This window comes from Aethalodelphis obliquidens, unplaced genomic scaffold (genome assembly GCF_003676395.1).
Source record: "Aethalodelphis obliquidens isolate GAN/ISIS:26980383/991018 unplaced genomic scaffold, ASM367639v1 scaffold3, whole genome shotgun sequence".
NCBI classification, from domain to species: Eukaryota; Metazoa; Chordata; class Mammalia; order Artiodactyla; family Delphinidae; genus Aethalodelphis; species Aethalodelphis obliquidens.
The window spans coordinates 48,426,648-48,441,228 of record NW_020837947.1 but is presented as its reverse complement, the minus strand read 5'-3'; the positions used below and the strand labels follow the sequence as shown (position 1 = coordinate 48,441,228).

General features: G+C 37.9%; 1 protein-coding gene across 1 annotated transcript in view; it reads right to left on the bottom strand.

Moving 5' to 3' along the window:
* The window catches only part of METTL24 (methyltransferase like 24), a 110,324-nt gene that overhangs the window by 55,327 nt on the left and 40,416 nt on the right, over positions 1 to 14,581 (bottom strand). The window contains exons 3-4 of the mRNA XM_027088727.1: positions 12,998 to 13,137; positions 3,807 to 4,035 (exon numbers count right to left, since the gene is read on the bottom strand). Of these exons, the coding sequence (XP_026944528.1) occupies positions 3,807 to 4,035; positions 12,998 to 13,137 (369 nt within the window). The remainder of the gene's footprint in view (positions 1 to 3,806; positions 4,036 to 12,997; positions 13,138 to 14,581) is intronic.

The following is a 14,581-nucleotide window of genomic DNA, read 5'->3' as shown; positions in this document are numbered from 1 at the left end:
AAGGCAAAGAAGATTTCTAGAAATAAAAAGTGACATAACTTATACACATGGTCCGATGTTCTTCCTGAAAGAATCTTATCATTTTCCATTTCCAGCAGCAAAGTGTGAACAGTATTCCCAACAAGCATTTCAATGTAGGGCAGTATCAACATGTTGTTTATATTTGCAAACTCGATAAGCGAGAAGAAAAAGGAATCTTTTTGTAGTTTAATTTCAAAGCTCATATTCTCTTAAACACAGCACCAAGCATACAACAGATGTTTTGCAATTAATAGCGGGCTGGCTGCCCAGGAAAGCAGAAACTGGCATTCTTTTCAGAGTCCAAGCGGGCACTCAGCCTCGGGGGCAAAGTCCTGGGCGAGGGAGGACCTGCCCCCCCAGGGCTGAACAAGCAAGAAGTCAGCTGCACCTGCATCACCTGACCAGCTGCCCCAACCCCCATGGTCTACATCTGCTCTGAATTAACTCTCAGCAGCTTATTTCACTTCTATACAGCACAGGATTTACTTTCTATACAATCACCACAAAGCTGTTCAGTGCCCTGAGGAGGCAAACAAGAACAGTCCTTCTATGACCAAGTCTGAACGACCAATTCCCTTCAATTTCACACAAAACTTTCATTAAAAACTCTTGACTAGAATTAGGTGCAGTTAGCAATTTCCAAAGAAATTGCCAATATATTTTCCCTGGAAACAAAGAGAAAAAAGAAAACATTTCTATAAAATTTAGTAAAAACTTACTGAAATTGTTAATAAAAATTCTTTGAATTTACAATCAAATGACAAATTGACGCCAGGCACTCTGCTGAAGGCTTTCACACTGTGTTCTCTGACCCAATTCTCAGAAACAATCCATTTAGGTGGTATCATAATATCCCCATTTTACTGACAGTCAAACTGAGCGTCAGAAAGGTTAAATGACTTGCCCAATGCCAAAAACCAACAAGAGCACCCATGCCTCAAACCTAGAGTAATGAGCTCACAGAGGTAAGCTCTAATGCAGTCAGTCCTGTTATTCATATTATCTCCAGCATGGTTATGACTGAAAATAATAATTCTCATTAACCAGCCTGGATCATTTAGGATACTCTGTGTAATAAAGTCTTCAGAAGAAAGCAACCATTATGATTAATATGAGCAGAAATCTCAGATTCGATATTTCTAGTCATGTTCTGGAAAAATTCTTATGCATAGTTACAGCAACAAGCACTTCAGCCAAGAGAAGACAGTTAATCATTCCAAATAATGCTGGACCCAGGTGATATTATTCCCTGACAGACTGGGCTTCTCGTGCACACACTTTTGCTGATACAGCTGCTCTCACTTGATGCTCTAGAAAGGTTTTCTGATTTACGGCTTGAAGTTGAAATTACCCAAGAGTTTTAAAAGCAGTAAGAAAGCCACATGCATTTTACTGTCACCATCTCAAAATTCTGCCTTTCATTTTTCCCTACATTTTTTTCCTGAGTTGCTGGAATGTACATATGGCTAAAGAGAAGAAGAAAAATAACTCCTTAAAATGGAAAACATCGCAAAACTATATGTGATATTTTAAAGTCATGAAGTGAAAACAAAACAACAAAACCCCTTTGGTCTCTATGGTCACTTGCAGGAAAAATAAGTGAAGGAGGCAAGGCAAACACACTGACATTTTTTAGTGTGTTTTTCCCATTTGTTTTCCCTGCCAGAGCGCTACATCGTATTTACCAGGGTCTGTACACATGCAGAGAAATGAAAACAGACCTTGCCTGCTGCAGGCCAGAAATGAGGTTTCCTTTTATCTGGCACCACGTAGCTTCTAGCTAGAAGCATGTTCCTAATGGAAGCAATCACTCACCAATGGCTTTAGATTTTGTTGTTTTTGTTTTAAAGGATTCACCCAAAAAATCTCTATGAAAGAATACCAGTATCTTTTCGATTTTCAGCAAGGGACTCTTTTTTAAGCGACAAATACATACTTGGCAATTCTGAGCCAGATCACTTTCACTATTTATGGGGTTCTTTCCTCCATTTTTTTTTAATTATGGTAAAAATCACACAACATAAAATTACCATCTTAATCATTTTTAAGTGTCATTATTAGTGTTTTCAATAAAATAATAGCCCTAAGAATATAAAAAATCCTTTAAAACATTTATCCCTTTTAAGTATCACGTAAATATTTCTGCTGTCTCAGGAGCAGTGTTGTAAAAGGCATCATGCTTCAGCTACAGCATAAAGGTTCGCCCACTGCAGCTCCCATGGAGTTAATTAAACAAGCACAATTCAGGTGCCTACCTGGTTATCTGAAAATACGTTTTTCATATGAAATGTGGCACAGATAAATTATATCCACAGATCATTTTTCAAAGTCAATTTTATCCTCACATTTTCCAAATCTTTGGCTAAAATATTATCCAATAAAAGCAAAATGGCTTTGTGTTTTTCACCTCTTTTCTCTACTCAGTCTTTTCTTTGAAGAATGGGGGTGGAGGGCCAGGATGTAAAGAGCATTAAGGGGGAGCAGCAAGACTCCTAAATGAACACAAGGAATCAGTAGTTAGCTCTTTGAATAACCTAGAGTTGACATGCTAAAAGGGTCAAGCCTGTAATTTTCAGCTACAAAAAACATGTCTATGAAGGTAACATGCAGCAAAAACAAAACAATATTCTGAAAAAATGCTCTCACTTCTTTGGGTTCTGTTCAAAGATTTTACGCAAAAACCCCTATACGTGTTTCATTAAGGCTCCTAACTATTAAATGCTAGTTACTCTGAATGGCAAGTCAAAATACAAATCAAAATAAATACAAAATTCAAAACACATGTTAAAAGAACACCAAATTCTTTGAAGTTGTTCTTGAAGAAGTTCCTGTTGTCCAATTAAAGGAAGTTTTTGTTTTCTGTTTTTGGATTTTTTTTTTTAAAAGGAAGAAGAGGAGGAAGAAGGGGAGGAGGGGGAGGGGGAGCAAAAAGAACAGTGCAGAGGAAAAGTCTTTTTATTAAAGATCAAGCAGCCAACTCAGATTTAAAATTGAGTTCCATGTACACTGTATCTCAGGAACACCCATTCTGGCATGTCCTAAATTACATGTCATCTCTGGCTGGGAATAATAGGCCAAGATAGGCCAAGCCCAAGAAGAGCTGGTAATCAAAGGCAAGACAACTACACTCAGGAGAATTTCTCTAGTATCTACCTACAGAATGCAATTAGTCACATCTAAAAATTGCTTTCAAAACATGCAGTTCAAAGACTGAGTTTCCTTTTGCTATCCATTCACAATAAAATATTTGTAGAGTTTTGACGTCTTTTGACATAATTATATCAGTTGCAATACATGTAATGTCCATTCAATTTTACAAAGTACATTTTAATCAAAGCTACATGTATCTTCTGACCTTTAAGAGACTCAAAATCATTGTTACAACAGTGAGAAACAAGCGATCTCTTAACAAACACAAACCTGGTTCTGATTACTTTTTGTATTTGAAGCTGACATAAGTAGTTTGCTCTGTCTGGAAATTTAAAATCAATTCCCAAATGGAAATGGTACTCTTGAGCCCACACCAGAGTAAGTTTCTTACTCTCCTTGCCCAGTCTTGGTCAAAACCTTAGCACTACTCAACAGCAACTAAAATCTTGAAATCAATTTAAAATCTCTATCCTTGCCCAAACGTTATATCTACAGAGCTGACTCAATAAATAATGATAAGTGATCAGTAAGGTTAAAACTGGACCTTCAACTATCCAATCCTTGGTTTGCATTAAAAAAAAAAAAATCTTATGAGTTTGTTCACTTTAACTATGAAATCAAATGAAAAATCTGACCTTGTGATGCCCAAATTCATTCAAAATGGTTCTCAGTTTTCTGGTGTTGCTATATGGTTTTCGGGCAGCAACTGCTGGATGGGAGTCCCGCCAGTCGACGGACAAGCGGTGATACCAAAAACGCTCACTCTCCAGAACATGAGCTGATTTAACAGTAGGATCAAAACGATGCACTTCACATCCATCATTGGCCATGCTGACCTCAAAATGGGTATCATCACTTCCCAGCCTGTAAAGAAAGAGGATGAAAATCAACAACAAAAAAATATATGGAGCAAAAGTGTTGTATTGACAAAAATGACAGTGCCAAGGTCAATTTTCTTAGTCATATCAAGCCTTCTCCTGTTTTAACACATGGCTTGTTGTACACATTCCATAAACCTTCCTTCACAAAAAGCATTAAAGCTAAAAGCTTCTGGATAAAAGAAAGGAGAGAAATTATGTGCTAAATGCAGACCAGAGAACCACATGTTCAAACATGTAGAAGCGTATCAAATTGATTTTTTTTAAAAAGATATAAATTATAGTAGCAATGAAACAAAGAAGACTATCTAGTCGTCTTAAGAGATTTTCTCAGAATATGTCAAAAATATAAGTCTGAGCAACAGTTCCCTTAGGGAGAGGTGCATGGCTATGGCGCTGTGCATGCAGTTTGACTTAAAGACAACAGCTGTTTTCTTAAGAACGGAGTGCATTTTAAATAGTACAGTTAAAGAAAAAAGGCAGACGTATGTGGTTCTACTGGATCTAGTACTCAAGAAGCAAGAGGTATATCACCTAAATTCACATCAGCAGGGGGTAGAAATCATGAATTAGTTGTACTTAAGTACCCAGTTAGGTAACACATATTGTGGAATATTCATAGTTACAAATTTTTAATTTACTCATAAATATTCCTTACTTGGTGATATAAGATTCATAACTTTGATTAAAGCATCATTTTGAATGAAAAAACATGAAATTAACCAAGAGAAGATGATTTTTTTTAAAAAAAAAAGGTGATTATGACTTTTCTGCCCCAAATACTATAATTAGATGTGCTTAAAGATACCAAAATCCCAGAGTATCTATAATGCATTGGCCAAACCTGAACCCAGGGCAGAAATGCTTCATCCTCTTAGACTCTACTATTACAGACTATTTTATAATTTGGAAATATACAAGCTTATTGGGTAACAATTTAGTTAACTAAAGTAAGTCTTCACTACAGAGATCTTCCACCTAAACATTCTTAATATTCTGTTTGCCTTGTTCTCTCCCTTCACTCCCACTACATTCTTTTAATCTCACCGGACCCATGTCATGTTAGCCCTCTGCTATTCTTCAGCTGTAATTCTCTTGACACTTTTGGCTAGAAAAAGATTCAGCACTCTTCTCACAAACATTCTCATTCCTTCTACCCAAGAGATCCTGTTTCCTATTTTCAACCTCCTATTGAACCCACACAGCTCAGACCCTTGTAATTTCTATCCAAGCTTTCCCCCAATTTGTTCATTATCTAATCTGGTGTTGCAGATTGACTTGCTGGCCCTAACTCTTCACCCCTTCATCCACACTACTGCCATGCTCATCACGTATGGAGTGTCCTTTCCTGTCCCTTGATTTTTTGGCTTGGCTATGTGACTTGCTTTTTGGAAGAAAGGGACATGATACCAGTCCTGATCCTAGGCTTCGAGCACTTCAAGAATGAACAATGGTTCACTCTTTTGTACTATTATTGTGACAAAAACATACCCTGGATAGCTTGCTGGTCTCAGGAAACTAAAAGACATGAGGAGCAGAGGTGTCCCAGACAATCCACTGGCCTTCTATGAAACACACAGCTGCCCTTAGCCACCTCAGCCTGAAGTAAAGTCTCTCAGCTGAGCCTGACGTGGATCAACTGAAGCTCAGCTGATCTGCAGACATGTGAGCAACAATAAATAATGGTTTTAAGCTACTGAGTTTTAGAGTGACTTGTTACATAGCAACAGCTAACTGATAAACCTGGCATTAAATGTATATCTAAGAGTTGCAGTAGACGCTGCAAAGCACTTTTTAGTACACAGATTTATTTCTTTATAGATCAGAATGTTATAGAACTCACCTGTCCCAAGAGATTTTTCACTTAATTGAATTTGTTGAAATTTAGGGAATTCCCTGGCAGTCTGATAGTCAGGACTCCACACTTTCACTGCAAGGGCCTGGGTTTGATCCCTGGTCGGGGAACTAAGATCTCGCAAGCCGTGTGTCATGGCCAAAAAAAAAGAGTTTTTTGAAATTTAGATGAGCAAAACCTGTGTTATCATGGAAACATGGAACCCAGTGGAAAAATGGCAGTCCTGTAGCTTTACTAAGAGAACAAAACACTAGTCAAATAAGTACTCATTAAATATAATTTCCATATAAATTTTCTATGTAAAAAAGTGAATGATTTCTCCATGAATTTTCAAAATATAATTTCAAGAAAACACTTTCCACTGTAAAACATGTATGTATTTTAATCAAGCCCTCAGAAATTTTTAAGAATTAACCACATAACAGCTGTGTAACTAGTTTTTTTAGTAAGGCACTATATTATGTATTGATATGTTTTCAATTTAAACTAGCTTCTTACAATTAAAAAAATAACAAACACACTTAGAAAAAGTTAAAGTTGTATATAAGTATATAAAACAAAAAGTTTCCTACCACGAGAATTTTAGCCATCAATTTCCAGAGATAATCAGTTAGCAATTTTTTGTGTATCCTTCCAGAGATTTTCTACACATGTACAAGGATTCTCTATTAGAAATATCATAAGTACACATACACATATATAAGTTAATCATTAGATGAAGGGGAACTATTCTGTATGATACACTAAATAACATGAAACTACTGAAATTTGTAAATTTTCTGTTATGCTTTTACTAAACAAAATCCATTTAATCTAAATGTATAATATGTACTGTATTGGAAAGTAATAAACTACATTTATTTAATCAAGGTCTGTAATTCTTACTTTCATTTATTCAAAATGGTATTGCTACTTCTTCACACTTAGTTTAAATTAGTCAAGTTTGTGGTAGGTGTAAAAAGCAACAGGAAGAACAAATTTAATATACGTAAGTGTTGCAAAAAGTGGCCCAAAGGGGTAAAATCAGGACTCAAATCCAATCCAGGTAGTTCCAAAGCATGTGCTCTTTACACTCTACCTCACTGCAAGTAAGGGTAGGACACAGAATCATGGAAGGAATATTTGTGAACTTAGGGATCTAGGAAACTGTCAGCTACTAGATAGTAAAGCTCCATGAAGTAAAGGGCTGTGTCAATCTTGCTTATTTCTATATCCCTAGTGCTGAGGAGATAGATGAATGATGACAGACAAACCCACAAAATGCTGCACTAAGTAAAAGAAAACTATTAGGTAGGGTCTGGAATTCCCAGAATATACAGTACAATATCCAACACAGCATGGAATGGGCTACATTTCACTGACTTATTCATGTTTATTAATAAATATTTACAGAGCACTTTATATGTTCAAGGCAGTACCCTAGACACCAGAGACAGATAAATTAAACATGATCCTTGATCTGAAGAAACTCAGAAGTAGTAAAGAAGAAAGATTTTTGAACAAATAACTACAATAAATTAAGTAAAAGAAAATTCTTTTTATAGCAAAAATCTATTTAGTCTATAAGGAAACTATTTTCTGCACTTATTTAACTGGAAAGAGAATTCGCTGTAGAAAATTTTACTTTATAGAAATTATCTGTCTATCTGTATCTATATATATACATATATATAGATCATGATCATATGGCTTTTACCTCAAAGTCTAAGACAGTTGTTCCAGTTCCTGCCATCACAACTGCATTCCAGCCATCAAGAAAAGTAAAAAGGGAGGTGAAGGTCACATCCTTTCCTCCTAGGTGCATGGCCTAGAAATTGCACACATCACTTGCACTCATATCACATTGCTCAAAGTTAGTCATATGGCCACTTGTAGCTGCAAGGAAGGCTAGAATATGCAATCTTTGGCAAGGTGGCCACGTGCCCTGCTAAACTCAGGAGTTCCGTTACCAAAGAAGAATGGAAGAATGAATACTGGGGGACAATTAGCAATTTCTACTATAACCCATTTTTGAAATAGTTAAGCTGTTAATACATATATTCAAAGGTATAAGCCTTCATGAAGACTGTAACCTGTCCTTCTATGTGGCAGAGAGATAAATTATATAACTCATGCTTATAAATATTACGCTGTATATGTTAATGGAGAGGTTTGAGATCACAAAAACTCTTCAGTACAGAAAGGTCATCAAATCTGAGGGATTTGTTGAAGAAATAGGAAGGGGGCAGATAACAGGACTAAACAGCCAAAGGTAGTAGAATAACAGAGTAACCATTTTTGCCCTCCTCTCCTGATGTCTCAGAAAGCAACAACTAGGATCCCTAAGTGTGGGTGTGCAGGATGTGCACTAAACAACTCTAGGGGGCACCACGCCTAATCACTATAATGATTATGCAGCAGATAAGTAAAGGTTCTTGAGAGAGCAAATGCCTTTCCCATGTTGTATAAAAGTGTCCCTTGAACTAGCTACAGTGCTGGCAACTGCATCCCCTTTAGTGTTACTGAAGAGTAGAAGGGATGGATGTGGCACTGTTTCAAGTCCTTGGTTATTCTTTTAAAATATTTCCAAGAGTACTGAGGTGACTATCCTTTATGTTCCCTAAGAAGCAAAAGCTCAGAGTATAAACACATGAAGAGATGCTCAAGATCGTTAGCCAGTAGGGAGAAACAAAATAAAACTATAATGAGATACCATTTCACATCTACTAGGATGGCTATAATCAAAAAGACCAATAATAGTAAGTGTTGATGACAATGTGGAGAAATTGAAACCCTCATACATTGCTGGTGGGAACATAAAATGGTATATAACCAAGAGAAATGAAAACATATGTCCACACAAAAACTCATACATGACTGTTCATAATAATATTATTCATAGTAGCCAAAAAAGTGGAAACAACCCAAATGTCTATCAGCTGATGAATGAATAAATAAAATGTGGTATATCCATACAATGGAATATTATTTGGCAGTAAAAAGGAATGAAGTACTGATACATATTACAACACGGATGAACCCTGAAAGCATTATGCTAAGTGAAAAAGCTAGTCAAAACACCACATATTATATGCTTTCATTTATCTGAAATGTCCAGAATAGGTGAATCTATAGAGACAGAAAGTAGATTAGTGGTTGCCTAGGACTGGGAGACAAAGAGCTGAAAGAGGGTTGGAGGGAATTGAGAGTCAGTGCTACTGGGTACAGGCCTTCTTTCTTGTGGTGATGATAATGTTCTAAAATTGACTGTGGTGACTAAAAACCATTGAACTGTACCCTTTAAATGGATGAATTGTGTGTTATGTGAATTATACCTCAATTTAAAGCTGTTTAAAAAAATAAAATCAGAGCAGATACAGGGAAAGTTTTTAACTCTCATCACTGAAGACAGAAAGGTTGGAAGAAGTAAGACAATTAGTGTTTTTCCCAGGAGGAGTTTCAGTCGTCCATTCCTCATCCTAGCAGGAACCAGAGAATCTGGCCAAATAATTATCTAGATCTGTAAACTGCCAACTACTAGAGAAGGAGAAATAGGTTTTCCAAAGCATAAATGACATTGAAGAGTGGATTAAAATATTTTATAATTATTAATTTTTATTAAATAACATTGCATAAAACGACAAGACTTCATCTAAAATATATTCTTAACAGGGATGATATCACACCTAAGCAGGCAAAAATTGATTCTTGAGGGCCAAAAAAAATCTTCTTGTTTTTATGTCTAAAGCATAGATAATACATATGTTACATAAATAGATATACGGTGTATCTATAGTATTAAAATTTCATGGGGAGAGTGATTAGGAAAAAAATTGTCTAAAAAGGGTCCTTGGGTCCATGATTTTCTGATTCCTCATTCATATAGAATATGAGCTCCTGGGCTTCCCTGGTGGCGCAGTGGTTGAGAGTCCGCCTGCCGATGCAGGGGACGCAGGTTTGTGCCCTGGTCCGGGAAGATACCACATGCCGCGGAGCGGCTTGGCCCGTGAGCCATGGCCGCTGAGCCTGCGCGTCCAGAGCCTGTGCTCCGCAACGGTAAAGGCCACAACAGTGAGAGGCCCGCGTACCGCAAAAAAAAAAAAAGAATATGAGCTCCTGCTGTGCTAATTAAACTATTGAAAGATAAAAATTTTGGCTCTGAAGCTCATTCATTCCTCTTGAAATGCTCAGGGCAACCAGAAGTCCCAGATTTTCTGCCTAAGATATTGGCTCTTGTTGCCTAACCATGTATCAGTATCAAATTTTCTTCTGTCTCACATTGAGAATCTGTCTTCAAACCAAGTGGTATTAACATGTCAGAGAACTAAAGGAGAGATGAAAAAGATTTACCTATGTATTATCCCTTCTCAAGTTTTCTCTTCTATTCCCACTCCTACCCCTGAAATATAATCTTTGACATGATGGATAAAAAGATGATTTTCCCAATGCACTGTAGCTACCACCCTCATCCCACCCCATCTCCCCACCATCACCCCTCCACCTCACACACAAAAAGACTTTCAGGGCAGGCCCCATCTAAAGTCATGCAGTAGACAAAATATCATCATGTGAACCCACATCCTCTCCTCCTATCTCTTCTCTTTCTCTTTCTCCGTAACATAACCTTCCTTTTCAGTGCCTTCCCCTATCTTAATTGGTCTATTCTATCCCTTTTCAAAATTGAAAAGGAGCTTCTTTAAATTTTCAACTGAACTTTACTCAGAGTATACTCTCCTAGAAAAAGGTCTTTTACATTAACTACAGAATAAAAAGCTTTGATTCTTAGTAAAGAAATTTCAGACATCAGAGAGAAGGTAGAGGTGACGGCTGCTTCAGTTCTTGGGAGTGGAAGAAAGGTAGGACATGGATCAGAAGGAGGGCATTCAGCCTCTACTTTCTGATCAGTATATCCTCAGATCCCTTCTTCCTCTCACCCCCAGAAGGCCACCACCCCTCCTCACCCCTCCGTTGCAGCTTCATTCATTATGCTCAGGATAGGAATGGCTGCCACAGCCCTGAGGTTTGGAGCACATACTGCCTGGATGTGGGTGCCCCGTGACCCACCTGCCACCTGCCCTCCCCACCCATCTCACAGCTATCCCAACACGCCTAAATGCTTGCACCTCAGGACCACCACTTCTTCCCTCAGCATCAATTGAGGTGTTGTCAGTTGGCTATTTACCTGCCCCTGAAGCAAGCAATTCACCTGAGAAGATTCTCAATCCTGAGTAACAGGACAATCAACATAAACATCCACAATCCAAAGCATCCTTTTTTAGGACATAAGAAATATTTTCTTTAGTTTCCAGTTTTCAATTAAGCATTGTTAGGTTTTAAATCAAATGTTGGCACTTAAAATCTATTCACTTCTTTTCCCAGTGGAATTCAACTGCTCCTATCTGCTCTTTACAAAGCTGATTTTGAATAGTGAACATTTAAATGAAAATAAGAAACTACCTTTTTACATGTAATAATCTGAAATCTCACAGCAGAACCACTTCATCTAATGGCTCTGAAGTATAAGGAAAGCAAAAAGGAACGTGAAAAATTTCCCCCAAAACAGCTTTCACAGTTTTGTTTTACACAGTTGTATGCTTTAAATGAAATTATTCCGGGGTGTAAAATATTAACCAAAACATAAAGGCAGTTTGGAGCAAGAAAACAGGACCAAGCTGAGATCTCTAATTTGCATGTAGTACTGTGCAATTATTTTTATGACCTATTTTCATACATTGTTAATATGATATAAAATAAACTTTCGACTCTCACAAGTTCCCATTCTTTATACAATCTTGCATCATAGCTGGTGGGTTCCCAGAAAAAGAGCTCTGTTCTAATCAACTGGCTGAGCAACTCATTTCCTAATCTTCAGGCTCCTAGTTTAAACCATGGCAGAACCAGCTTCCCTCTTTAGTCTTCTTGCCTCAAGCAATCTTTATGTAGCAAATATATATTTAGTGCCTACCGTGTACCACGCTCCACTGATAATATACCATGGCTCTTCATTTAACCCATAGAACAATGTGTCCATTATCCTGAAACTTATTTCAAACTTGTTGTTTTTGCTTTTGTTTTAATCCACAATGACTCTAAGAATTCTTGTTTGGTGAAGTTTGACAACGGTCGTGATCCTCCGTACGTTAGCACCTTTTGGTGGGTCTCCACAGCACCCAAAAATCAGCTCTGAACCCTTATCATTTAGGATTCTGGGTGGCAGCTGTCACTCATGAGCCTGAATGTAAATCATAGAGGAGATGAAACCTATCGGTGAGGAACAAGCAGAGGACACTTGTGAGGGTCCCCAGTATTTTGTAAAGGACTCCAGGGATCTTGCCTGAGAACCTAACCACACAGCTTCTAGAGTCGATGCAACAGAGTATTCCAAACAAAAATAACCCTCTCCTACCTTTTTTTTGAGACACATACAATTTGAAAATTCTCGGGACTGTTTATATGAATACTGATGCGTTTCGTATATTTTTTATATAATCTCATTATTTTATATTCACCCTTTTACAAAAAGCTCTCTATATCTATGCGTACATTTAGGTCATTTTCAGCCTGAATAACTGAATATCAATAACTTCCCACAGTTTTGACAAAATCTCATTATTTTCATAGGAGTTCCCTCTTCTTTCTTTTTACAGTGTAAAAGTACACACAGATTTACCATTGGCATTGAACATAAAATAAACATAAAACATAAAAATCCAACAGTGGCCATTTGTCTTGGGTCACTCATCATAACTGAGCATAAAATTTCTAACATACTCACTGTTCCTTTTTTTTCTAGGTGCATTCTTAATACTTTTCTGTTTCTAATAAGAATACTCTAATTCTAGCTGAGAATCATCGGCTTCACCAAGAGGATCATCATCATGCTGAAAATGGAAGTTGTCAACTTACTACCAACAGAATGGGAGAGAAAGTGGCCCTGGCCACTGGTGCTCTGCAAGTGCCCACAGTTACATAACAGAGAGATGAGTCTGAAATGATGGCAGGAGAAGAAGCATAGCACCCGTTATACCCTGCAACCATTCATAATTTGTGTTGCTGAAAAAGCGTTGGCTGCCTGCAGGAGCGTTTTTTGTTTTCTGCTGTAAAATGTACTTACCCTAAAGAATAGAGGCGGCACTGCTTGTTGCGAATTTGATGACCTAAGCCAAACCTGTCATCAAGACAGACAGACCAGGGCTTTTTTGAAGGGCTGGAGTCAGTAGCCAGGCTGTCTGTGCTCACGTGATCACACGCAATCTGTAAGGATTGGAAATCAATGTGAATAATTTAAAGCACCGGGTGATAGATGGTAGGTAGAGATTTAACTGCTTTCCCAGTCCCTGAAAACCGTAACGGGAGAGTTATGTCCTTCTCCACTGATAACTACTCCCCTCCCCAGGGAATCACAAGACTGCTATAAAATGTTTGGAGGAATTCCAAATACTAGATTATAAGTAACCTCGTGGAGACTAGAGGCAGGTTTGAAGGGAAGTTAAGAACTGCTATAGCCTTGTGCATGGAGTATACAGGGGAGAACAAATCAGGAGCAAGGAAGGCAGGGAGGAAAAGTCAGGAAAGCTCTACAGAGGTATGTCAGTCTTGGAGGAGGAACAGAAGTTGACTAAGAGGCTGAGACCAAGAAGGGCATTCCAGACATGGAGAACAGTGCTCCCAAACCACAGAGGTCTGTTACCCACAGCATTCCTATTAGAAATTGTGAGATATGACCAAGAGCATAGATCTTTGAAGGATACAAGATTATCTACTCTTTATCTCAGGCAGATACAGTCGGGCCACCATGGTCTGACCAAGCATGTGTTAACCAAGGTAAACAGCATGGGGTCAAGTGAGACTAATGCATAGTTCCTACTAACAAAACAGTACTCTCTGGGTTACACTGGTCCACTGAAATTCCTCCTGGGGGGAAAGGGCAAGAGCCCCAGCCAGGAAGGAGGTTTTCCAGAGCTAGCCAAAGCAACTCTCTTAACTCATCCATCAAAATTAGATAAGAAAACCAAAAGGAACATGTATCTAAGTCAAGTGGAAGGAAGCCAGTCTCTAATTTCAAATGCACATTAAGTAAACATACTTAGTGAGGAATTCTGACTTGTGTTGGAGGCTGGCACTGTGTGCACAACTGAGGCTGTTGGAACCAAAGAAAACAAGTTCTGTGGCCAAGGTATTTATCTTACTGAGCAACAGTATTTCCGCCTAATCCCTCAAAACTCTCACAGTCGTCATGATGCTCCATGAATCATGCAGCAGCTTTTGCTGTCACATCACAGACAACAGACCACTCCAGATGCAAAGGATGTTTTGAGGTTCATTGCTTTAATGCATTAGAAAACATAACAGGACAATTTTCTTTTTAAGAAGGTACTCCAGACTTGCCCAATCCTTTTATTTAACTGATTTTCCAAAATGTTAATCTGAAAAGAGCATATTACATGGAGCCAGCATCTCCCTTATTCTTGCTGTAATCTAGGGCTGGCCTGGCAAAATTATCCTGGCACTATCTATCAGTGACTGAGAGAGAGCCTTCTGCTAGAATCTGGACATTTTATAGGAAAGCTTAAAAAGTGAAATCCTAAATATTTATCTGTTCTTTTCTTTTGATGAAATAAAAACTCACATTTTAAGGCAAGAAAAATTTAAACATGAAATTTTATAACCCACCACACGCCTTGTATGTGCAGACATC